This window comes from Oncorhynchus keta, chromosome 10, assembly GCF_023373465.1.
Source record: "Oncorhynchus keta strain PuntledgeMale-10-30-2019 chromosome 10, Oket_V2, whole genome shotgun sequence".
NCBI classification, from domain to species: Eukaryota; Metazoa; Chordata; class Actinopteri; order Salmoniformes; family Salmonidae; genus Oncorhynchus; species Oncorhynchus keta.
Genome location: NC_068430.1, coordinates 78,253,160 through 78,280,164, shown reverse-complemented (window position 1 = coordinate 78,280,164; position 27,005 = coordinate 78,253,160). Strand labels below are relative to the sequence as shown.

The following is a 27,005-nucleotide window of genomic DNA, read 5'->3' as shown; positions in this document are numbered from 1 at the left end:
ATAATGTATATTGACTAGAACATAGTGGACAGATACTGGAGGGAGAGAGATTGATATACTACGTTATCTATGTGGATAATGTATATTGACTGGAACATAGTGGACAGATACTGGAGGGAGAGAGATTGATATACTACGTTATCTATGTGGATAATGTATATTGCAGGTGTGTGTGTGTTCAACATCTTCAGTGTGTGTGTTACTGACATCTGTCCATCTCTCCTTACCTCCACATGGTGTAGCTGACACAAACAGCAGCCCCCAGGAAGGAAGGGCAGCAGAGGAGAGTGATGAAGATGGTGCTCATCTGACTGGCCCTATAGGGCTTCCTAGGGGACTGGCAGTTCATCATCACACTAGTCTGGTGGGGGGGAGACACACACACACACAGAGTACTGTCAGGATATGGTCAGAGAACAGTTTGTGAGTCAAGACAAGGTTAAAGGTCATTTGACATTCAGTTGAAGTTGGATAGTAATTAGTCTACATAGTCCAGTTACCAGTATGATCATGGCACAGTGATAATAACAGAGGAGAACCTACCTGCTTCATGTAGAAGAGAAGTGACCAGTATGATCATGGCACATTGATAATAACAGAGGAGAACCTACCTGCTTCATGTAGAAGAGAAGTGACCAGTATGATCATGGCACAGTGATAATAACAGAGGAGAACCTACCTGCTTCATGTAGAAGAGAAGTTACCAGTATGATCATGGCACAGTGATCAGAACAGAGGAGAACCTACCTGCTTCATGTAGAAGAGAAGTGACCAGTATGATCATGGCACAGTGATCAGAACAGAGGAGAACCTACCTGCTTCATGTAGAAGAGAAGTTACCAGTATGATCATGGCACAGTGATCAGAACAGAGGAGAACCTACCTGCTTCATGTAGAAGAGAAGTGACCAGTATGATCATGGCACATTGATAATAACAGAGGAGAACCTACCTGCTTCATGTAGAAGAGAAGTGACCAGTATGATCATGGCACAGTGATCAGAACAGAGGAGAACCTACCTGCTTCATGTAGAAGAGAAGTGACCAGTATGATCATGGCACATTGATAATAACAGAGGAGAACCTACCTGCTTCATGTAGAAGAGAAGTGACCAGTATGATCATGGCACATTGATAATAACAGAGGAGAACCTACCTGCTTCATGTAGAAGAGAAGTGACCAGTATGATCATGGCACAGTGATCAGAACAGAGGAGAACCTACCTGCTTCATGTAGAAGAGAAGTGACCAGTATGATCATGGCACAGTGATCAGAACAGAGGAGAACCTACCTGCTTCATGTAGAAGAGAAGTGACCAGTATGATCATGGCACATTGATAATAACAGAGGAGAACCTACCTGCTTCATGTAGAAGAGAAGTGACCAGTATGATCATGGCACATTGATAATAACAGAGGAGAACCTACCTGCTTCATGTAGAAGAGAAGTGACCAGTATGATCATGGCACATTGATAATAACAGAGGAGAACCTACCTGCTTCATGTAGAAGAGAAGTGACCAGTATGATCATGGCACAGTGATCAGAACAGAGGAGAACCTACCTGCTTCATGTAGAAGAGAAGTGACCAGTATGATCATGGCACAGTGATCAGAACAGAGGAGAACCTACCTGCTTCATGTAGAAGAGAAGTGACCAGTATGATCATGGCACATTGATAATAACAGAGGAGAACCTACCTGCTTCATGTAGAAGAGAAGTGACCAGTATGATCATGGCACATTGATAATAACAGAGGAGAACCTACCTGCTTCATGTAGAAGAGAAGTGACCAGTATGATCATGGCACAGTGATAATAACAGAGGAGAACCTACCTGCTTCATGTAGAAGAGAAGTGACCAGTATGATCATGGCACATTGATAATAACAGAGGAGAACCTACCTGCTTCATGTAGAAGAGAAGTGACCAGTATGATCATGGCACAGTGATAAGAACAGAGGAGAACCTACCTGCTTCATGTAGAAGAGAAGTGACCAGTATGATCATGGCACATTGATAATAACAGAGGAGAACCTACCTGCTTCATGTAGAAGAGAAGTGACCAGTATGATCATGGCACAGTGATAATAACAGAGGAGAACCTACCTGCTTCATGTAGAAGAGAAGTGACCAGTATGATCATGGCACATTGATAATAACAGAGGAGAACCTACCTGCTTCATGTAGAAGAGAAGTGACCAGTATGATCATGGCACAGTGATAATAACAGAGGAGAACCTACCTGCTTCATGTAGAAGAGAAGTGACCAGTATGATCATGGCACATTGATAATAACAGAGGAGAACCTACCTGCTTCATGTAGAAGAGAAGTGACCAGTATGATCATGGCACATTGATAATAACAGAGGAGAACCTACCTGCTTCATGTAGAAGAGAAGTGACCAGTATGATCATGGCACAGTGATCAGAACAGAGGAGAACCTACCTGCTTCATGTAGAAGAGAAGTGACCAGTATGATCATGGCACATTGATAATAACAGAGGAGAACCTACCTGCTTCATGTAGAAGAGAAGTGACCAGTATGATCATGGCACAGTGATCAGAACAGAGGAGAACCTACCTGCTTCATGTAGAAGAGAAGTGACCAGTATGATCATGGCACAGTGATCAGAACAGAGGAGAACCTACCTGCTTCATGTAGAAGAGAAGTGACCAGTATGATCATGGCACATTGATAATAACAGAGGAGAACCTACCTGCTTCATGTAGAAGAGAAGTGACCAGTATGATCATGGCACATTGATAAGAACAGAGGAGAACCTACCTGCTTCATGTAGAAGAGAAGTGACCAGTATGATCATGGCACAGATAATAACAGAGGAGAACCTACCTGCTTCATGTAGAAGAGAAGTGACCAGTATGATCATGGCACATTGATAATAACAGAGGAGAACCTACCTGCTTCATGTAGAAGAGAAGTGACCAGTATGATCATGGCACAGTGATCAGAACAGAGGAGAACCTACCTGCTTCATGTAGAAGAGAAGTGACCAGTATGATCATGGCACAGTGATAATAACAGAGGAGAACCTACCTGCTTCATGTAGAAGAGAAGTGACCAGTATGATCATGGCACAGTGATAATAACATAGGAGAACCTACCTGCTTCATGTAGAAGAGAAGTGACCAGTATGATCATGGCACAGTGATAATAACATAGGAGAACCTACCTGCTTCATGTAGAAGAGAAGCAGTAGTTTGATGATCTGTACAGATCAGGAAGCAGAGGAGTGAACAACACCTGCAACCTAAACAACACAGACATGATACAACATCACTATAACCTAAACAACAGACATGATACAACATCACTACAACCTCCACAACACAGACATGATACAACATCACTACAACCTAAACAACACAGACATGATACAGCATCACTACAACCTAAACAACACAGACACAGACAGTGATCAGAACAGATACAACATCACTACAACATCACTACAACCTCCACAACACAGACATGATACAACATCACTACAACCTCCACAACACAGACATGATACAACATCACTACAACCTAAACAACACAGACATGATACAGCATCACTACAACCTAAACAACACAGACATGATACAACATCATACAACATCACTACAACCTCCACAACACAGACATGATACAACATCACTACAACATCACTACAACCTAAACAGCACAGACATGATACAACATCACTACAACATCACTACAACCTCCACAACACAGACATGATACAACATCACTACAACCTAAACAACACAGACATGATACAACATCACTACAACATCACTACAACCTCCACAACACAGACATGATACAACATCACTACAACCTAAACAACACAGACATGATACAACATCACTACAACCTAAACAACACAGACATGATACAACATCACTACAACCTAAACAACACAGACATGATACAACATCACTACAACCTAAACAACACAGACATGATACAACATCACTACAACCTAACACAACACAGACATGATACAACATCACTACAACCTAAACAACACAGACATGATACAACATCACTACAACCTAAACAACACAGACATGATACAACATCACTACAACCTCCACAACACAGACATGATACAACATCACTACAACCTCCACAACACAGACATGATACAACATCACTACAACCTCCACAACACAGACATGATACAACATCACTACACAGACATGATACAACATCACTACAACATCACTACAACCTAAACAACACAGACATGATACAACATCACTACAACATCACTACAACCTAAACAACACAGACATGATACAACATCACTACAACATCACTCCAACCTCCACAACACAGACATGATACAACATCACTACAACCTAAACAACACAGACATGATACAACATCACTACAACCTAAACAACACAGACATGATACAACACCTCCACAACACAGACTGATACAACATCACTACAACCTAAACAACACAGACATGATACAACATCACAACACAGACATGATACAACATCACTACAACATCACAACCTAAACAACACAGACATGATACAACATCCACAACACAGACATGATACAACATCACTCACACAACCTAAACAACACAGACATGATACAACATCACTACAACCTCCACAACACAGACATGATACAACATCACTACAACCTAAACAACACAGACATGATACAACATCACTACAACCTAAACAACACAGACATGATACAACATCACTACAACATCACTACAACCTCCACAACACAGACATGATGATCACAACATCAGACATGATACAACATCACTACAACCTAAACAACACAGACATGATACAACATCACTACAACCTCCACAACACAGACATGATACAACATCACTACAACCTAAACAACACAGACATGATACAACATCACTACAACCTAAACAACACAGACATGATACAACATCACTACAACCTAAACAACACAGACATGATACAACATCACTACAACATCACTACAACCTCCACAACACAGACATGATACAACATCACTACAACATCACTACAACCTCCACAACACAGACATGATACAACATCACTACAACATCACTACAACCTCCACAACACAGACATGATACAACATCACTACAACATCACTACAACCTCCACAACACAGACATGATACAACATCACTACAACCTCCACAACACAGACATGATACAACATCACTACAACCTCCACAACACAGACATGATACAACATCACTACAACCTAAACAACACAGACATGATACAACATCACTACAACCTCCACAACACAGACATGATACAACATCACTACAACCTCCACAACACAGACATGATACAACATCACTACAACCTCCACAACACAGACATGATACAACATCACTACAACCTAAACAACACAGACATGATACAACATCACTACAACCTAAACAACACAGACATGATACAACATCACTACAACCTCCACAACACAGACATGATACAACATCACTACAACCTAAACAACACAGACATGATACAACATCACTACAACCTCCACAACACAGACATGATACAACATCACTACAACCTCCACAACACAGACATGATACAACATCACTACAACCTAAACAACACAGACATGATACAACATCACTACAACCTAGACATGATACAACATCATACAACATCATACAACATCACTACAACATCACTACAACCTCCACAACACAGACATGATACAACATCACTACAACACAACATCACTACAACCTAAACAACACAAACATGATACAACATCACATGATACAACATACAACCTAAACAACACAGACATGATACAACATCACTACAACCTAAACAACACAGACATGATACAACATCACTACAACATCACTACAACCTCCACAACACAGACATGATACAACATCACTACAGGGTTGAGGCTAACACAGGTTTGAGGCTAGGTGCAGGTTTGAGGCACAGGTGCAGGGTTGAGGCTCCACAACACAGGGTTGAGGCTAGGTGCAAGGTTTGACAACACAGACATGATGCAGGGTTGAGGCTAGGTACAGGGTTGAGGCTAAACAACAGGGTTAAACTAGGTGCAGGGTTGACAACACAGACATGGTGCAGGATTACAGGCTAGGTGCAGGGTTGAGGCTAGGTGCAGGGTTGAAACTAGGTGCAGGGTTGAGGCTACAACCTAAACAACACAGTGCAGGGTTGAGGCTAGGTGCAGGGTTGAGGCTAGGTGCAGGGTTGAGGCTAGGTGCAGGGTTGAGGCTAGGTGCAGGGTTAAGGCTAAGGTGCAGGGTTGAGGCTAGGTGCAGGGTTGAGGCTAGGTGCAGGGTTGAGGAGGTGCAGGGGAGGCTAGGTGCAGCCAGGTTGAGGCTAGGTGCAGGGTTGAGGCTAGGTACAGGGTTGAGACTAGGTGCAGGGTTGAGGCTAGGTGCAGGGTTGAGGCTAGGTGCAGGGTTAAGGCTAGGTGCAGGGTTGAGGCTAGGTGCAGGGTTGAGGCTAGGTGCAGGGTTGAGGCTAGGTGCAGGGTTGAGGCTAGGTGCAGGGTTGAGGCTAGGTGCAGGGTTGAGGCTAGGTGCAGGGTTGAGGCTAGGTGCAGGGTTAAGGCTAGGTGCAGGGTTGAGGCTAGGTGCAGGGTTGAGGCTAGGTGCAGGGTTAAGGCTAGGTGCAGGGTTGAGGCTAGGTGCAGGGTTTGAGGCTAGGTGCAGGGTTGAGGCTAGGTACAGGGTTGAGGCTAGGTGCAGGGTTGAGGCTAGGTGCAGGGTTAAGGCTAGGTGCAGGGTTGAGGCTAGGTGCAGGGTTGAGGCTAGGTGCAGGGTTGAGGCTAGGTGCAGGGTTGAGGCTAGGTGCAGGGTTAAGGCTAGGTGCAGGGTTGAGGCTAGGTGCAGGGTTTGAGGCTAGGTGCAGGGTTGAGGCTAGGTACAGGGTTTAGACTAGGTGCAGGGTTTAGACTAGGTGCAGGGTTTAGACTAGGTGCAGGGTTTAGACTAGGTGCAGGGTTTAGACTAGGTGCAGGGTTTAGACTAGGTGCAGGGTTTAGACTAGTTGCAGGGTTTAGACTAGGTGCAGGGTTTAGACTAGATGCAGGGTTTAGACTAGGTGCAGGGTTTAGACTAGGTGCAGGGTTTAGACTAGCTGCAGGGTTTAGACTAGGTGCAGGGTTTAGACTAGGTACAGGGTTTAGACTAGGTGCAGGGTTTAGGCTAGCTGCAGGGTTTAGACTAGGTGCAGGGTTTAGACTAGGTGCAGGGTTTAGACTAGGTGCAGGGTTTAGACTAGCTGCAGGACCAGGGTTAGAGTTTATACCAGGCCAGCGTCTGTCCGTAGATGAGTTCCAACACGTTCCTGGAGATGTCAAATACAGGCTTTCTTTTCCTCTTCAACACCCTCTGAGAAAACAACCTGCAGGGGGGGAGGAGGAGGGAGAGGAGAGGAGAGGAGAGGAGAGGGAGAGGGAGGGAGAGAGATTGAGGGATTGAGGGAGGAGGGAGGGAGGGAGGGGGAGAGGAGGGAGAGAGGGAGGGAGGGAAAGAGAGAGACATAAGAAGATGAGGGATAAAGGATGGAGAATGGGAAAGAAAGCAATAGAGATTGTATAGCACGTTGAACAAGTTGCAGAGTTTATGAGCAAGAATATGAGGGAAAGAGAGAGACAGAAAGACAGAGAGAGACAGACACACACAGACAGACAGACAGCCCACCTCCAGAGGAACTCTCCAAAGAAGGTGTCCAGTATGGTGAAGATGAAGTCCATGAGGAGGAAGCGGTACAGCTCTTGTCCTACAAAACTCTCCCAGCACTGACAACAACACCACAACAAACTACATCAACAACAGTAACATCAATATCAACAACACATGAGACACCAGTCATAACAGCAGCACAGATTTCATTTTGAGTACATAATGCTGTAAATGGAACGTTGGGACAGAATGGGAACGTTGGGACAGAATGGGAACGTTGGGACAGAATGGGAACGTTGGGACAGAATGGGACAGAAACAGAATGGGAATGTTGGGACAGAAGAATGGGACAGAATGGGAATGTTGGGACAGAATGGGAACAGAATGGGAATGTTGGGACAGAATGGGAATGTTGGGACAGAATGGGAACAGAATGGGAATGTTGGGACAGGAACAGAATGGGAATGTTGGGACAGAATGGGAACAGAATGGGAATGTTGGGACAGAATGGGAAACAGAATGGGAATGTTGGGACAGAATGGGAACAGAATGGGAATGTTGGGACAGAATGGGAACAGAATGGGAACGTTGGGACAGAATGTGGGAATGTTGGGACAGGGACAGAATGGGAATGTTGGGACAGAATGTTGGGACAGAATGGGAACGTTGGGACAGAATGGGAACGTTGGGAACAGAATGGGAACGTTGGGACAGAATGGGAACAGAATGGGAACGTTGGGAAGAATGGGAACAGAATGGGAATGTTGGGACAGAATGGGAACAGAATGGAATGTTGGGACAGAATGGGGATGTTGGGACAGAATGGGAACAGAATGGGATGTTGGGACAGAATGGGGATGTTGGGACAGAATGGGAATGTTCCATAAACAGAATGGGGATGTTGGGACAGAATGGGAATGTTGGGACAGAATGGGAATGTTGGGACAGAATGGGAACAGAATGGGAATGTTGGGACAGAATGGGAATGTTGGGACAGAATGGGAACAGAATGGGAATGTTGGGACAGAATGGGAATGTTGGGACAGAATGGGAACAGAATGGGAATGTTGGGACAGAATGGGAATGTTGGGACAGAATACAGAGGGAGGAGGAAGAGAGAGAGAGGGACAGAGGGAGAATGGGAGGAAGACAGAATGGGAATGTTGGGACAGAAGCGGAATACTGGAACAGTGGGAATGTTCCTCTCACCTGCAGGCCGATGCTGTGGGGGTCAGAAGCGATCCGGCCCAGCCAATGGAAGCACAGCACTACCAGCACGCTCACTTTCAACATCAGGTTCCTGAAACACACAAATAGAATAGATGTTTTACATGTTTAGCACAGAGAGGGAGAGACACACACACACTTCTGTCAACTAGCAAGACTCTTGATTTCCATAAACTCTCCATCAACTTCATTAAGTCTGTAGGACAGGCGCACATCCACCCCTCTACCTGCAGATGGCGATGTATGTGTGAACGCACATGGGTGAGTCATAGTGCTCACACACACACACACAGTTTGTGGACTGCAGGTCCACCCCTACCTGCTGATGGCGATGTATGTGTTTACGCTGGGCGAGTCGTACTCCTCCATCCAGGCAGTAGCGTTGAAGATGCCAGGGAGCAGGAGGTTGATGAGAGACACTACGACTGGCAGGGCTTTAACAAGCCCTAACAGACTGGCTTCCTTCAGGAGAGGGTCCTTAGTGGGAATACGAGATCTGTACTGGAGGTCCTACAGAGGGAGGGGGAGGAAGAGAGAGAGAGGGTCCTTAGTGGGAATACGAGATCTGTACTGGAGGTCCTACAGAGGGAGGGGGGAACTCCTAAGAGAGAGAGGGTCCTTAGTGGGAATACGAGATCTGTACTGGAGGTCCTACAGAGGGAGGGGGAGGAAGAGAGAGAGAGGGTCCTTAGTGGGAATACGAGATCTGTACTGGAGGTCCTACAGAGGGAGGGGGAGGAAGAGAGAGAGAGGGTCCTTAGTGGGAATACGAGATCTGTACTGGAGGTCCTACAGAGGGAGGGGAGGACAGAGAGAGAGGGACAGAAGGTGAGAAGGTGTAAGACGTCAGTGGAGAATGAAAGCAATGTACAGCAGCTGAAAACGTGTGTCTCTTACCTTGTGCATGTACACAGAGAAGTAGTAGAGAGCTAGAACACAGGCCACTGTACTGCCGATACAGATGAACCAGGCCAGAACATGTACCAGCACACGTCCTATTCTCTGACACGCTGTCTTCTGGACATGGTTACGACTCGTCTCCTCTAACAACTCCTACACACAGAGAGAGACAGACAGAGAGACATGCTTACAGAGGAGAAGATGACTCGTCTCCTTTAACAACTCCAACACACAGAGAGAGAGAGAGAGAGAGAGAGAGAGAGAGATGGAGAGTCTAACAACTCCTACAGAGAGAGAGAGAGAGAGAGAGAGAGAGAGAGAGAGACATGGTTAGATGATCTGAGTCTAACAACTCCACAGAGAGAGAGAGAGACATGGTTATGATTAGTCTAACAACTCCCTAGCAGAGAGAGAGAGACATGGTTATGATTAGTCTAACAACTCCTACACAGAGAGACATGGTTATGATTACTGGAACTCCTACACAGAGAGACATGGTTATGATTAGTCTAACAAGACAGAGAGAGAGAGAGAGACATGGAGACATGGTTAGAGAGACTCGTCTCCTTTAACAACTCCAACACAGAGAGAGAGACAAGAGACAGACAGAGAGACATGGTTACGACTCGTCTCCTTTAACAACTCCTACACAGAGAGAGACATGGTTACGACTAGTCTCCTCTAACAACTCCTACACAGAGAGAGACATGGTTATGACTCGTCTCCTTTAACAACTCCTACACAGAGAGAGAGACATGGTTATGACTAGTCTCCTCTAACAACTCCTACACAGAGAGAGAGACATGGTTACAGAGAGAGGAGAGACTAGTCTCCTCTAACAACTCCTACACAGAGAGAGACATGGTTACGACTAGTCTCCTCCCTAACAACTCCTACACAGAGAGAGACATGGTTACGACTAGTCTCCTTTAACAACTCCTACACAGAGAGAGACATGGTTACTGACTAGTCTCCTCTAACAACTCCTACACAGAGAGAGACATGGTTAGTCCCGACTCGTCTCCTCTAACAACTCCTACACAGAGAGAGACATAGTTGAGTGTGAACGTGACTAGTCTCCTCTAACAACTCCTACACAGAGAGAGAGACATGGTTACGACTAGTCTCCTCTAACAACTCCTACAGAGAGAGAGACATGGTTACGACTAGTCTCCTTTAACAACTCCTACACAGAGAGAGACATGGTTACGACTAGTCTCCTTTAACAACTCCTACACAGAGAGAGACATGGTTACGACTAGTCTCCTTTAACAACTCCTACACAGAGAGAGACATGGTCCCTGTGTGTGTCCCCTACGTGACCCTAGTGTCCCTACCCTGAGTGTGTTCGTGTCCCTACCCTGAGTGTGTACGTGTCCATACTCTGAGTGTGTACGTGTCCATACTCTGAGTGTGTTACCCCGTGTCCCTACCCTGAGTGTGTGTGTCGTGTCCCTACCCTGAGTGTGTACGTGTCCCTACCCTGAGTGTGTACGTGTCCCTACCCTGAGTGTGTACGTGTCCCTACCCTGAGTGTGTACGTGTCCCTACCCTGAGTGTGTACGTGTCCCTACCTGAGTGTGTACGTGTCCCTAACCTGAGTGTGTTCGTGTCCCTACCCTGAGTGTGTACGTGTCCCTAACCTGAGTGTGTACGTGTCCCTACCCTGTGAGTACGTGTCCCTACCCTGCGTGTGTACGTGTCCCTACCCTGAGTGTGTACGTGTCCCTACCCTGAGTGTGTTCGTGTCCCTACCCTGAGTGTGTTACCCTGAGTGTGTCCCTACCCTGAGTGTGTTCGTGTCCCTAACCTGAGTGTGTACGTGTCCCTACCCTGAGTGTGTTCCCTACCGTGTCCCTACCCTGAGTGTGTACGTGTCCCTACCCTGAGTGTGTTCGTGTCCCTACCCTGAGTGTGTCCCTACCCTGAGTGTGTCCCTACCCTGAGTGTGTACGTGTCCCTACCCTGAGTGTGTACGTGTCCCTACCCTGAGTGTGTTCGTGTCCCTACCCTGAGTCCCTACCCTGAGTGTGTACGTGTCCCTACCCTGAGTGTGTACGTGTCCCTACCCTGAGTGTGTTCGTGTCCCTACCCTGAGTGTGTTCGTGTCCCTACCCTGAGTGTGTACGTGTCCCTACCCTGAGTGTGTACCGTGTCCCTACCCTGAGTGTGTACGTGTCCCTACCCTGAGTGTGTACGTGTCCCTACCCTGAGTGTGTTCGTGTCCCTACCCTGAGTGTGTTAATGTCCCTACCCTGAGTGTGTACGTGTCCCTACCCTGAGTGTGTACGTGTCCCTACCCTGAGTGTGTACGTGTCCCTACCCTGAGTGTGTACGTGTCCCTACCCTGAGTGTGTACGTGTCCCTACCCTGAGTGTGTTCGTGTCCCTACCCTGAGTGTGTACGTGTCCCTACCCTGAGTGTGTACGTGTCCCTACCCTGAGTGTGTACGTGTCCCTACCCTGAGTGTGTACGTGTCCCTACCCTGAGTGTGTACGTGTCCCTAGTGTGTACGTGTCCCCTGAGTGTGTACGTGTCCCTACCCTGAGTCCCTACCCTGAGTGTGTACGTGTCCCTACCCTGAGTCCCTACCCTGAGTGTGTACGTGTCCCTACCCTGAGTCCCTACCCTGAGTGTGTACGTGTCCCTACCCTGAGTGTGTACGTGTCCCTACCCTGAGTTGAATGCAGATGTTTTCAGACCGGAGTTTGACGGAGGTTTTCTTGATGACTTTAAAGTCCCAGGAACAGAACACCTTCATCGCCAGGATACCGTGTGACTTGTCTATACGGAAACTCTGACCGAACGACTTGGACATGCTGGGGGATGACACACACACACACACACACACACACACACACACACACACACACACACACACACACACACTACTTTGTGAACTGTTACTATTGTAACAGTGCTGTAGTTGAACATATCCTGAAAACACTGAGTGTTCAAAACACCTGCCCCCCCCCACACACACCTGATCAAAAAGTGAAAGCTGAGATGAGAGATAAATTGACGAGAGACAAGGACACATACACACCTGTAGACGAGGATGATGCAGGTGATGAAGAAAGCCAGTCCTATGGTGAAGAAGTATGCCAGGGGCATGTTGTAGGACGGCTTCACTCCACAGTCTGTTTCCATTGTCCTTCTAGATACAGAGGGACTGGGCTGCTGCTCCATACTGCTACTAGTGACTCTGCAGTCCTTAGACAGGGTAGAGTTACTATAGTAACCATAGTACATCACTGAGTCTGAGAAATAACCCTGAGGAGAGAGAGAGAGAGAGAGAGAGAGAGAGAGAGAGAGAGAGAGAGGGGGAGAGGGAGAGAGAGGGAGAGAGAGAGAGGGAGGGAGAGAGAGAGAGGGGGGGGGGGTGTTAGAGGGGGTGGTATGTTTGGTATGGGGATCCCCCTCCAGTGAGCAGCCTGGAGGGGTGTAGTGCCTGGTGCAGTTTGGTGGTATGGGACAGTGTGTTTGGTGCGGGGTGAATGTCTGGTTCTTACCCCTCCAGTGAGCAGCTCCAGCCCAGAGAAGGCTTTGTGTCCCTGGGTTAATGTGGGGGGGTGTACTGCCTGGGGCACGGCCAGCAACAAACCCGTGACCAGGAACAGGAAGATGTTGAAGAAGAGGAGGGTCTTGACGAACAGGAAGTAAGAGAGGACGCCGGTGCCGAAACGACCGCTCACCCTCTTCAGCGCCACCTGAGGAAGAGGAACAGAGATGGTGAGACAGAGAGAGAGACAGAGACAGAGACAGAGAGAGAGAGACAGAGAGAGAGACAGAGACAGAGAGAGAGACAGAGAGAGAGACAGAGAGAGAGACAGAGAGAGAGACAGAGAGAGAGAGAGACAGAGAGAGAGAGACAGAGAGAGAGAGAGACAGAAAGAGAGACAGAAAGAGAGACAGAAAGAGAGACAGAGAGAAAGAGAAAGAGAAAGAGAAGAGAGAGAGAGAGAGAGAGAGAGAGAGAGAGAGAGAGAGAGAGACAGCCTTACCTGCCACAGCTGTAGGGAGTGGAGGAAGGAGAGACAACTGGACCAGCTATGTCTCAGAGCCTGGAGGGGAAGAGAGAGTCAGTGTCAACTACAGTAGTGTTTGTGTCCACATACTAACCCATTGAAAAGAGAATTAGAATTAGAGGACACACATTCTGTTTCCTCATTAACTAAAAATGTCTCATAATAACTTAGTTGCCTCCACAACTGAGCCATCTGAAAAACTCTGCTTTGCCGTCCCTCGGTCCATTCTCTGTACGATTCACCCATAATGAGCAGGGCCTAGTCTAAGAAAATGGACCGTGTGATTCACCCATAATGAGCAGGGCCTAGTCTAAGAGAATGGACCGTATGAATCACCCATAATGAGCAGGGCCTAGTCTAAGAGAATGGACCGTATGAATCACCCATAATGAGCAGGGCCTAGTCTAAGAGAATGGACCGTACGATTCACCCATAATGAGCAGGGCCTAGTCTAAGAGAATGGACCGTATGAATCACCCATAATGAGCAGGGCCTAGTCTAAGAGAATGGACCGTACGATTCACCCATAATGAGCAGGGCCTAGTCTAAGAGAATGGACCGTACGAATCACCCATAATGAGCAGGGCCTAGTCTAAGAGAATGGACTGTGTGAATCACCCATAATGAGCAGGGCCTAGTCTAAGAGAATGGACCGTATGAATCACCCATAATGAGCAGGGCCTAGTCTAAGAGAATGGACCGTACGATTCACCCATAATGAGCAGGGCCTAGTCTAAGAGAATGGACCGTACGATTCACCCATAATGAGCAGGGCCTAGTCTAAGAGAATGGACCGTATGAATCACCCATAATGAGCAGGGCCTAGTCTAAGAGAATGGACCGTCACGATTCACCCATAATGAGCAGGGCCTAGTCTAAGAGAATGGACCGTATGAATCACCCATAATGAGCAGGGCCTAGTCTAAGAGAATGGACCGTACGATTCACCCATAATGAGCAGGGCCTAGTCTAAGAGAATGGACCGTCACGAATCACCCATAATGAGCAGGGCCTAGTCTAAGAGAATGGACTGTGTGAATAACCCATAATGAGCAGGGCCTAGTCTAAGAGAATGGACTGTGTGAATCACCCATAATGAGCAGGGCCTAGTCTAAGAGAATGGACCGTATGAATCACCCATAATGAGCAGGGCCTAGTCTAAGAGAATGGACCGTACGATTCACCCATAATGAGCAGGGCCTAGTCTAAGAGAATGGACCGTATGAATCACCCATAATGAGCAGGGCCTAGTCTAAGAGAATGGACCGTACGATTCACCCATAATGAGCAGGGCCTAGTCTAAGAGAATGGACCGTACGATTCACCCATAATGAGCAGGGCCTAGTCTAAGAGAATGGACCGTATGAATCACCCATAATGAGCAGGGCCTAGTCTAAGAGAATGGACCGTACGATTCACCCATAATGAGCAGGGCCTAGTCTAAGAGAATGGACCGTATGAATCACCCATAATGAGCAGGGCCTAGTCTAAGAGAATGGACCGTATGAATCACCCATAATGAGCAGGGCCTAGTCTAAGAGAATGGACCGTACGATTCACCCATAATGAGCAGGGCCTAGTCTAAGAGAATGGACCGTACGAATCACCCATAATGAGCAGGGCCTAGTCTAAGAGAATGGACCGTACGATTCACCCATAATGAGCAGGGCCTAGTCTAAGAGAATGGACCGTATGATTCACCCATAATGAGCAGGGCCTAGTCTAAGAGAATGGACCGTACGATTCACCCATAATGAGCAGGGCCTAGTCTAAGAGAATGGACCGTACGATTCACCCATAATGAGCAGGGCCTAGTCTAAGAGAATGGACCGTATGAATCACCCATAATGAGCAGGGCCTAGTCTAAGAGAATGGACCATATGAATCACCCATAATGAGCAGGGCCTAGTCTAAGAGAATGGACTGTGTGAATCACCCATAATGAGCAGGGCCTAGTCTAAGAGAATGGACCATATGATTCACCCATAATGAGCAGGGCCTAGTCTAAGAGAATGGACCGTATGATTCACCCATAATGAGCAGGGCCTAGTCTAAGAGAATGGACCGTACGATTCAGCCATAATGAGCAGGGCCTAGTCTAAGAGAATGGACCGTACGATTCACCCATAATGAGCAGGGCCTAGTCTAAGAGAATGGACCGTATGAATCACCCATAATGAGCAGGGCCTAGTCTAAGAGAATGGACCGTATGAATCACCCATAATGAGCAGGGCCTAGTCTAAGAGAATGGACCGTACGATTCACCCATAATGAGCAGGGCCTAGTCTAAGAGAATGGACCGTACGATTCACCCATAATGAGCAGGGCCTAGTCTAAGAGAATGGACCGTATGATTCACCCATAATGAGCAGGGCCTAGTCTAAGAGAATGGACCGTATGAATCACCCATAATGAGCAGGGCCTAGTCTAAGAGAATGGACCGTACGATTCACCCATAATGAGCAGGGCCTAGTCTAAGAGAATGGACCGTACGATTCACCCATAATGAGCAGGGCCTAGTCTAAGAGAATGGACCGTATGAATCACCCATAATGAGCAGGGCCTAGTCTAAGAGAATGGACCATATGAATCACCCATAATGAGCAGGGCCTAGTCTAAGAGAATGGACTGTGTGAATCACCCATAATGAGCAGGGCCTAGTCTAAGAGAATGGACCGTATGATTCACCCATAATGAGCAGGGCCTAGTCTAAGAGAATGGACCGTCGATTCACCCATAATGAGCAGGGCCTAGTCTAAGAGAATGGACTGTATGATTCACCCATAATGAGCAGGGCCTAGTCTAAGAGAATGGACCGTACGATTCACCCATAATGAGCAGGGCCTAGTCTAAGAGAATGGACCGTATGAATCACCCATAATGAGCAGGGCCTAGTCTAAGAGAATGGACCATATGAATCACCCATAATGAGCAGGGCCTAGTCTAAGAGAATGGACTGTGTGAATCACCCATAATGAGCAGGGCCTAGTCTAAGAGAATGGACCATATGATTCACCCATAATGAGCAGGGCCTAGTCTAAGAGAATGGACCGTACGATGAATCACCCATAATGAGCAGGGCCTAGTCTAAGAGAATGGACCGTATGAATCACCCATAATGAGCAGGGCCTAGTCTAAGAGAATGGACCGTACGATTCACCCATAATGAGCAGGGCCTAGTCTAAGAGAATGGACCGTACGATTCACCCATAATGAGCAGGGCCTAGTCTAAGAGAATGGACCATATGAATCACCCATAATGAGCAGGGCCTAGTCTAAGAGAATGGACCGTACGATTCACCCATAATGAGCAGGGCCTAGTCTAAGAGAATGGACCATATGAATCACCCATAATGAGCAGGGCCTAGTCTAAGAGAATGGACCGTATGAATCACCCATAATGAGCAGGGCCTAGTCTAAGAGAATGGACCATATGAATCACCCATAATGAGCAGGGCCTAGTCTAAGAGAATGGACCGTACGATTCACCCTCACAGGGACATTAAGTCCTGGACAAGAGGACTCGAACACCATCAGTAGATTGTGATACACAGCTACAGGAAACACCCACCAACATGACATACGTCTGATGTGATATTTGATCTGGCTGCAACAGGAGATGTGACTTACGATGATGATGTGATATTTGATCTGGCTGCAACAGGAGATGTGACTTACGATGATGATGTGATATTTGATCTGGCTGCAACAGGAGATGTGACTGTGTGACTTACGATGATGATGTGATATTTGATCTGGCTGCAACAGGAGATCTGACTGTGTGACTTACGATGATGATGTGATATTTGATCTGGCTGCAACAGGAGATCTGACTGTGTGACTTACGATGATGATGTGATATTTGATCTGGCTGCAACAGGAGATGTGATCGATGATGATGTGATATTTGATCTGGCTGCAACAGGAGATCTGACTTACGATGATGATGTGATATTTGATCTGGCTGCAACAGGAGATGTGACTGTGTGACTTACGATGATGATGTGATATTTGATCTGGCTGCAACAGGAGATCTGACTGTGTGACTTACGATGATGATGTGATATTTGATCTGGCTGCAACAGGAGATGTGACTGTGTGACTTACGATGATGATGTGATATTTGATCTGGCTGCAACAGGAGATCTGACTGTGTGACTTACGATGATGATGTGATATTTGATCTGGCTGCAACAGGAGATCTGACTGTGTGACTTACGATGATGATGTGATATTTGATCTGGCTGCAACAGGAGATGTGACTGTGTGACTTACGATGATGATGTGATATTTGATCTGGCTGCAACAGGAGATGTGACTTACGATGATGATGTGATATTTGATCTGGCTGCAACAGGAGATCTGACTGTGTGACTTACGATGATGATGTGATATTTGATCTGGCTGCAACAGGAGATGTGACTTACGATGATGATGTGATATTTGATCTGGCTGCAACAGGAGATCTGACTGTGTGACTTACGATGATGATGTGATATTTGATCTGGCTGCAACAGGAGATGTGACTGTGTGACTTACGATGATGATGTGATATTTGATCTGGCTGCAACAGGAGATGTGACTTACGATGATGATGTGATATTTGATCTGGCTGCAACAGGAGATCTGACTGTGTGACTTACGATGATGATGTGATATTTGATCTGGCTGCAACAGGAGATGTGACTGTGTGACTTACGATGATGATGTGATATTTGATCTGGCTGCAACAGGAGATCTGACTGTGTGACTTACGATGATGATGTGATATTTGATCTGGCTGCAACAGGAGATCTGACTGTGTGACTTACGATGATGATGTGATACTTGATCTGGCTGCAACAGGAGATCTGACTGTGTGACTTACGATGATGATGTGATATTTGATCTGGCTGCAACAGGAGATGTGACTGTGTGACTTACGATGATGATGTGATACTTGATCTGGCTGCAACAGGAGATCTGACTGTGTGACTTACGATGATGATGTGATATTTGATCTGGCTGCAACAGGAGATGTGACTGTGTGACTTACGATGATGATGTGATATTTGATCTGGCTGCAACAGGAGATCTGACTGTGTGACTTACGATGATGATGTGATATTTGATCTGGCTGCAACAGGAGATCTGACTGTGTGACTTACGATGATGATGTGATATTTGATCTGGCTGCAACAGGAGATGTGACTGTGTGACTTACGATGATGATGTGATATTTGATCTGGCTGCAACAGGAGATGTGACTTACGATGATGATGTGATATTTGATCTGGCTGCAACAGGAGATCTGACTGTGTGACTTACGATGATGATGTGATATTTGATCTGGCTGCAACAGGAGATGTGACTTACGATGATGATGTGATATTTGATCTGGCTGCAACAGGAGATGTGACTGTGTGACTTACGATGATGATGTGATATTTGATCTGGCTGCAACAGGAGATGTGACTGTGTGACTTACGATGATGATGTGATATTTGATCTGGCTGCAACAGGAGATGTGACTTACGATGATGATATGATATTTGATCTGGCTGCAACAGGGGATCTGACTGTGTGACTTACGATGATGATGTGATATTTGAGCTGGCTGCAACAGGGATCTGACTGTGTGACTTACGATGATGATGTGATATTTGATCTGGCTGCAACAGGAGATGTGACTTACGATGATGATGTGATATTTGATCTGGCTGCAACAGGGGATCTGACTGTGTGACTTACGATGATGATGTGATATTTGATCTGGCTGCAACAGGAGATGTGACTGTGTGACTTACGATGATGATGTGATATTTGATCTGGCTGCAACAGGGGATCTGACTGTGTGACTTACGATGATGATGTGATATTTGATCTGGCTGCAACAGGGGATCTGACTGTGTGACTTACGATGATGATGTGATATTTGATCTGGCTGCAACAGGAGATCTGACTGTGTGACTTACGATGATGATGTGATATTTGATCTGGCTGCAACAGGGGATCTGACTGTGTGACTTACGATGATGATGTGATACTTGATCTGGCTGCAACAGGAGATGTGACTTACGATGATGATGTGATACTTGATCTGGCTGCAACAGGAGATCTGACTGTGTGACTTACGATGATGATGTGATATTTGATCTGGCTGCAACAGGGGATCTGACTGTGTGACTTACGATGATGATGTGATATTTGATCTGGCTGCAACAGGAGATCTGACTGTGTGACTTACGATGATGATGTGATATTTGATCTGGCTGCAACAGGAGATGTGACTGTGTGACTTACGATGATGATGTGATATTTGATCTGGCTGCAACAGGAGATGTGACTGTGTGACTTACGATGATGATGTGATATTTGATCTGGCTGCAACAGGAGATCTGACTGTGTGACTTACGATGATGATGTGATATTTGATCTGGCTGCAACAGGAGATGTGACTTACGATGATGATGTGATATTTGATCTGGCTGCAACAGGAGATCTGACTGTGTGACTTACGATGATGATGTGATATTTGATCTGGCTGCAACAGGGGATCTGACTGTGTGACTTACAATGATGATGTGATACTTGATCTGGCTGCAACAGGGGATCTGACTGTGTGACTTACAATGATGATGTGATACTTGATCTGGCTGCAACAGGAGATCTGACTGTGTGACTTACGATGATGATGTGATACTTGATCTGGCTGCAACAGGGATCTGACTGTGTGACTTACAATGATGATGTGATACTTGATCTGGCTGCAACAGGAGATCTGACTGTGTGACTTACGATGATGATGTGATATTTGATCTGGCTGCAACAGGGGATCTGACTGTGTGACTTACGATGATGATGTGATATTTGATCTGGCTGCAACAGGGGATCTGACTGTGTGACTTACGATGATGATGTGATATTTGATCTGGCTGCAACAGGGGATCTGACTGTGTGACTTACAATGATGATGTGATACTTGATCTGGCTGCAACAGGGGATCTGACTGTGTGACTTACAATGATGATGTGATACTTGATCTGGCTGCAACAGGAGATCTGACTGTGTGACTTACGATGATGATGTGATACTTGATCTGGCTGCAACAGGGGATCTGACTGTGTGACTTACAATGATGATGTGATACTTGATCTGGCTGCAACAGGAGATCTGACTGTGTGACTTACGATGATGATGTGATACTTGATCTGGCTGCAACAGGGGATCTGACTGTGTGACTTACGATGATGATGTGATACTTGATCTGGCTGCAACAGGAGATCTGACTGTGTGACTTACGATGATGATGTGATACTTGATCTGGCTGCAACAGGGGATCTGACTGTGTGACTTACAATGATGATGTGATACTTGATCTGGCTGCAACAGGGGATCTGACTGTGTGACTTACAATGATGATGTGATACTTGATCTGGCTGCAACAGGGGATCTGACTGTGTGACTTACAATGATGATGTGATACTTGATCTGGCTGCAACAGGAGATCTGACTGTGTGACTTACGATGATGATGTGATACTTGATCTGGCTGCAACAGGGGATCTGACTGTGTGACTTACAATGATGATGTGATACTTGATCTGGCTGCAACAGGAGATCTGACTGTGTGACTTACAATGATGATGTGATATTTGATCTGGCTGCAACAGGGGATCTGACTGTGTGACTTACGATGATGATGTGATACTTGATCTGGCTGCAACAGGAGATCTGACTGTGTGACTTACGATGATGATGTGATACTTGATCTGGCTGCAACAGGGGATCTGACTGTGTGACTTACAATGATGATGTGATACTTGATCTGGCTGCAACAGGGGATCTGACTGTGTGACTTACAATGATGATGTGATACTTGATCTGGCTGCAACAGGGGATCTGACTGTGTGACTTACAATGATGATGTGATACTTGATCTGGCTGCAACAGGAGATCTGACTGTGTGACTTACGATGATGATGTGATACTTGATCTGGCTGCAACAGGGGATCTGACTGTGTGACTTACAATGATGATGTGATACTTGATCTGGCTGCAACAGGAGATCTGACTGTGTGACTTACGATGATGATGTGATACTTGATCTGGCTGCAACAGGGGATCTGACTGTGTGACTTACGATGATGATGTGATACTTGATCTGGCTGCAACAGGAGATCTGACTGTGATTGGATCGTTGACCCTTTCTGTCAGCCAACCTCCTGGAGAGAGAGAGGGATGGGGGGGAGAGAGGGATGGGGGAGAAGAGAGAGAGGGAGGAGAGAGAGGGATGGTGGGAGAAAGGGATAGGGGGAGAGAGGGGGAGGAGAGAGAGGGATAGGGATAGGGGAGAGAGGGATGGGGGAGAGAGGGGGGAAGAGAGAGAGGGATGGGGGAGAGAGGGATGGTGGGAGAAAGGGATAGGGGGAGAGAGGGCGAGGAGAGAGAGGGGGGAGGAGAGAGAGGGGAGGAGAGAGAGGGATGGGGGAGAGAGGGATTGGGGGAGAAGAGAGAGAGGGGTGGGGGGAGAAGAGGGAGAGGGAGGAGGGGAGAGAGAGGGATGGTGGGAGAGAGGGATGGTGGGAGAGAGGGATGGGGGAGAGAGAGGGATGGGGGAGAGAGGGAGGAGAGGAGAGAGGGATGGGGGAGAGAGAGGGATGGGGGAGAGAGGGAGGAGAGGAGAGAGGGATGGGGGAGAGAGGGGGGAGGTGGTTACAAGATGATACTATATTCCTCCATCACTCACTTATGGAAGAGACCTATTGATTGAGCTGCAGGGAGGAGAGAGAGAGATATGTCTGTGAGTGTAATGTTTACTGTTCATTTTTGTTGATTTAACTTATTAGTATCTACTTCACTTGCTTTGACAATGCTAACATGTGTTTCCCAAGCCAATAAAGCCCTTGAATTGAATTGATAGGAGAGAGAGAGATGACAAATAGACAGAGAGATGGACAGCAGGATAGAGGGATGGAGAAAGAGAGAGAGATGGACAGCAGGATAGAGGGATGAGAAAGAGAGATATGGACAGCAGGATAGAGGGATGAGAAATAGAGAGAGAGATGGACAGCAGGATAGAGGGATGAGAAAGAGAGAGAGAGATGGACAGCAGAATAGAGGGATGAGAAAGAGAGAGAGATGGACAGCAGGATAGAGGGATGAGAAAGAGAGAGAGATGGACAGCAGGATAGAGGGATGAGAAAGAGAGAGAGATGGAGAGCAGGATAGAGGGATGAGAAAAGAGAGAGAGATGGACAGCAGGATAGAGGGATGAGAAAGAGAGAGAGATGGACAGCAGGATAGAGGGATGAGAAAGAGAGAGAGATGGACAGCAGGATAGAGGGATGAGAAAGAGAGAGAGATATGGACAGCAGGATAGAGGGATGAGAAAGAGAGAGAGATGGACAGCAGGATAGAGGGATGAGAAAGAGAGAGAGATGGACAGCAGGATAGAGGGATGAGAAAGAGAGAGATGGACAACAGGATAGAGGGATGGAGAAAGAGAGAGAGAGATGGACAGCAGGATAGAGGGATGAGAAAGAGAGAGAGAGATGGACAGCAGGATAGAGGGATGGAGAAAGAGAGAGAGAGATGGACATCAGGATAGAGGGATGAGAAAGAGAGAGAGAGATGGACATCAGGATAGAGGGATGAGAAAGAGAGAGAGATATGGACAGCAGGATAGAGGGATGAGAAAGAGAGAGAGATGGACAGCAGGATAGAGGGATGAGAAAGAGAGAGAGATATGGACAGCAGGATAGAGGGATGGAGAAAGAGAGAGAGATGGACAGCAGGATGGTAGAGGACTATAGATACCTTAGTTCACTCTTCTCTGCCACAGAGAGAGGCATGGCTCGCAGCATCCTGACCCGGTCACTCAGAGAGAGGTTCTGAAGGTTGTTGACCAGTTGGTCACGCTTACGCTCTGCAGCGCAACAGAGACGGACAGAGACAGACAGAGGAAAACAAATCCATTTTTGAAAAACTCCCATATCTACTGGGTGAAATACCACAGTGTTGCATCACAGCAGCAATATTTGTGACCTGTTGCCACGAGAAAAGGGCAACCAGTGAAGAACAAACACCATTGTAAATACAACCCATATTTATGCTTATTTATTTTATCTTGTGTCCTTTAACTATTTGTACATTGTATATATATATATATATAATATGACATTTGTAATGTCTTTACTGTTTTGAAACTTCTGTATGTGTAATGTTTACTGTTAATTTTTGTTGTTTTTCACTTTATATATTCACTTTGTATGTTGTCTACCTCACTTGCTTTGGCAATGTTAACACATGTTTCCCATGCCAATAAAGCCCTTGAATTGAATTGAAATTGACAGACACATTAGTTATGCGTAGGTTATGGCATCATTACAACAGCAAAAATGTCCGTATTTCAGTGCGTGTGTAACGTTTAAATGAGTGACCTCACCCTCCTCATCCACGCCCTCGGTCTCCATGCAGTCTGTCTCCATGCCGTAACCACGGATACTGGGCCGTGCGGAGCGGGAAAAGTCCTTTATGGAAGGCCTGCTCTGTCTGCGTCTTCTCAACTTCATGGTCCTGTTATAGTACTGAGAGATGATAGCACCTCGACTACGACCTAGAGAGAGGAGAGGAAGTTAACAGGGTCTAGGACTGAGAGATGACAGCACCTCCACTAAGAGATGACAGCACCTCGACTACGACCTAGAGAGAGGAGAGGAAGTTAACAGGGTCTAGTACTGAGAGATGACAGCACCTCCACTAAGAGATGACAGCACCTCGACTACGACCTAGAGAGAGGAGAGGAAGTTAACAGGGTCTAGTACTGAGAGATGACAGCACCTCGACTACGACCTAGAGAGAGGACAGGAAGTTAACAGGGTCTAGTACTGAGAGATGACAGCACCTCCACTAAGAGATGACAGCACCTCGACTACGACCTAGAGAGAGGAGAGGAAGTTAACAGGGTCTAGTACTGAGAGATGACAGCACCTCCACTAAGAGATGACAGCACCTCCACTAAGAGATGACAGCACCTCCACTAAGAGATGACAGCATCTCCACTAAGAGATGACAGCACCTCCACTAAGAGATGACAGCACTTCCACTACGACCTAGAGAGAGGAGAGGAAGTTAACAGGGTCTAGTACTGAGAGATGACAGCACCTCCACTAAGAGATGACAGCACCTCGACTACGACCTAGAGAGAGGAGAGGAAGTTAACAGGTTCTAGTACTGAGAGATGACAGCACCTCGACTACGACCTAGAGAGAGGAGAGGAAGTTAACAGGGTCTAGTACTGAGAGATGACAGCACCTCCAATAAGAGATGACAGCACCTTCACTACGACCTAGAGAGAGGAGAGGAAGTTAACAGGGTCTAGTACTGAGAGATGACAGCACCTCCACTAAGAGATGACAGCACCTCGACTACGACCTAGAGAGAGGAGAGGAAGTTAACAGGGTCTAGTACTGAGAGATGACAGCACCTCCACTATGATCTAGAGAGAGGACAGGAAGTTAACAGGGTCTAGTACTAAGAGATGACAGCACCTCCACTAAGAGATGACAGCACCTCCACTACGACCTAGAGAGAGGACAGGAAGTTAACAGGGTCCTGTTATAGTACTGAGAGATGACAGCACCTCCACTACGACCTAGAGAGAGGATAGGAAGTTAACAGGGTCCTGTTATAATACTGAGAGATGACAGCACCTCCACTAAGAGATGACAGCACCTCCACTACGACCTAGAGAGAGGACAGGAAGTTAACAGGGTCCTGTTATAGTACTGAGAGATGACAGCACCTCCACTACGACCTAGAGAGAGGATAGGAAGTTAACAGGGTCCTGTTATAGTACTGAGAGATGACAGCACCTCCATTGAGAGATGACAGCAACTCCATTAAGAGGGGGGTGAGGGAAGGTGTGTAGATACATGATTCCTAAACTATTTCTTGTGGAGGGACATGGTTTGTGCCATGGTGTATTTAGAGCCACTGTGTTAGATACAGTATCTGTTGATGTGTTGATAGTGGCTGGCTGGCTGGTGCACCTGCTAGCTAGAGGAACTAACAGTCACATGACAACGGCAGAAATAGTTTAGACTTCTAAAACTACCTCTCTCTCTCTCTCTCTCTCTCTCTCATGAAGCGTGAACAGAAGAAACACTAGGTAGGTGTCCATACAGCCATCTTAAGACTGTCATAAGGGTGTCGTAGAGGTGCCATAAGTATGTCATAAGGGTGTCGTAGAGGTGCCATAAGTATGTCATAAGGGTGTCGTAGAGGTGCCATAAGTATGTCATAAGGATGTCGTAGAGGTGCCATAAGTATGTCATAAGGGTGTCGTAGAGGTGCCATAAGTATGTCATAAGGGTGTCGTAGGGGTGCCATAAATATGTCATAAGGGTGTCGTAGAGGTGCCATAAGTATGTCATAAGGGTGTCGTAGAGGTGCCATAAGTATGTCATAAGGGTGTCGTAGGGGTGACTTACCGATGGTGCGGCTGGGCATGGAGGAGAGGACTTTGAGGGTGGCGGAGGACCAGCGTTCCTCTAGAAGGGGTCTAACTGTCCCCCCTTCCTCCTCACCCCTCCCCGCGCTCCCACGCCATATCTCCTGACCAGGGCTGGACAGGTACGCTACACTGTCTGGAGGAAGGAGAGTATGACGTTTACGTCTGTGTATACACACACACCACACTCTAACACTAGGTCTCTCTCTCTTATACACAGTCACACACACACACTCTAACACTAGGTCTCTCTCTCTTATACACAGTCACACACACACACTCTAACACTAGGTCTCTCTCTCTTATACACAGTCACACACCACACTCTAACACTAGGTCTCTCTCTCTTATACACACACACCACACTCTAACACTAGGTCTCTCTCTCTTATACACAGTCACACACACCACACTCTAACACTAGGTCTCTCTCTCTTATACACAGTCACACACACCACACTCTAACACTAGGTCTCTCTCTCTTATACACAGTCACACACACCACACTCTAACACTAGGTCTCTCTCTCTTATACACAGTCACACACACCACACTCTAACACTAGGTCTCTCTCTCTTATACACAGTCACACACACCACACTCTAACACTAGGTCTCTCTCTCTTATACACACACACCACACTCTAACACTAGGTCTCTCTCTCTTATA

General features: G+C 46.6%; 1 protein-coding gene and 2 long non-coding RNA genes across 9 annotated transcripts in view; all 3 read right to left on the bottom strand.

The window, feature by feature from the left end:
• The window catches only part of LOC127931943 (transmembrane channel-like protein 6), a 41,792-nt gene that overhangs the window by 5,137 nt on the left and 9,650 nt on the right, over positions 1–27,005 (bottom strand). The window contains 16 exon segments of the mRNA XM_052526097.1: positions 228–361; positions 3,194–3,238; positions 3,241–3,271; positions 7,313–7,408; positions 7,708–7,805; positions 8,899–8,989; positions 9,236–9,426; positions 9,814–9,969; positions 12,491–12,635; positions 12,863–13,089; positions 13,329–13,526; positions 13,821–13,880; positions 21,966–22,047; positions 23,642–23,750; positions 24,270–24,440; positions 26,317–26,472. Of these exon segments, the coding sequence (XP_052382057.1) occupies positions 228–361; positions 3,194–3,238; positions 3,241–3,271; positions 7,313–7,408; positions 7,708–7,805; positions 8,899–8,989; positions 9,236–9,426; positions 9,814–9,969; positions 12,491–12,635; positions 12,863–13,089; positions 13,329–13,526; positions 13,821–13,880; positions 21,966–22,047; positions 23,642–23,750; positions 24,270–24,440; positions 26,317–26,472 (1,990 nt within the window).
• On the bottom strand, positions 689–3,122 carry LOC127932640 (uncharacterized). 4 transcript variants are annotated; one of them, XR_008146260.1, is made up of 7 exons: positions 2,922–3,121; positions 2,516–2,651; positions 2,380–2,447; positions 1,496–1,631; positions 1,156–1,291; positions 952–1,019; positions 689–815 (listed from the first exon to the last, which is right to left on the bottom strand). It is a non-coding gene; the product is annotated as an uncharacterized LOC127932640 (long non-coding RNA). The 4 variants fall into 4 exon arrangements; XR_008146262.1 differs by having other exon boundaries at positions 805–883; positions 2,922–3,122; XR_008146261.1 differs by lacking the exon at positions 952–1,019.
• On the bottom strand, positions 3,454–5,915 carry LOC127932641 (uncharacterized). 4 transcript variants are annotated; one of them, XR_008146264.1, is made up of 7 exons: positions 5,806–5,915; positions 5,145–5,648; positions 4,813–4,956; positions 4,601–4,708; positions 4,026–4,169; positions 3,726–3,988; positions 3,454–3,549 (listed from the first exon to the last, which is right to left on the bottom strand). It is a non-coding gene; the product is annotated as an uncharacterized LOC127932641 (long non-coding RNA). The 4 variants fall into 4 exon arrangements; XR_008146267.1 differs by lacking the exons at positions 4,026–4,169; positions 4,601–4,708 and having other exon boundaries at positions 3,726–3,916; positions 4,849–4,956; positions 5,842–5,915; XR_008146266.1 differs by lacking the exons at positions 4,026–4,169; positions 4,601–4,708; positions 4,813–4,956 and having other exon boundaries at positions 5,842–5,915.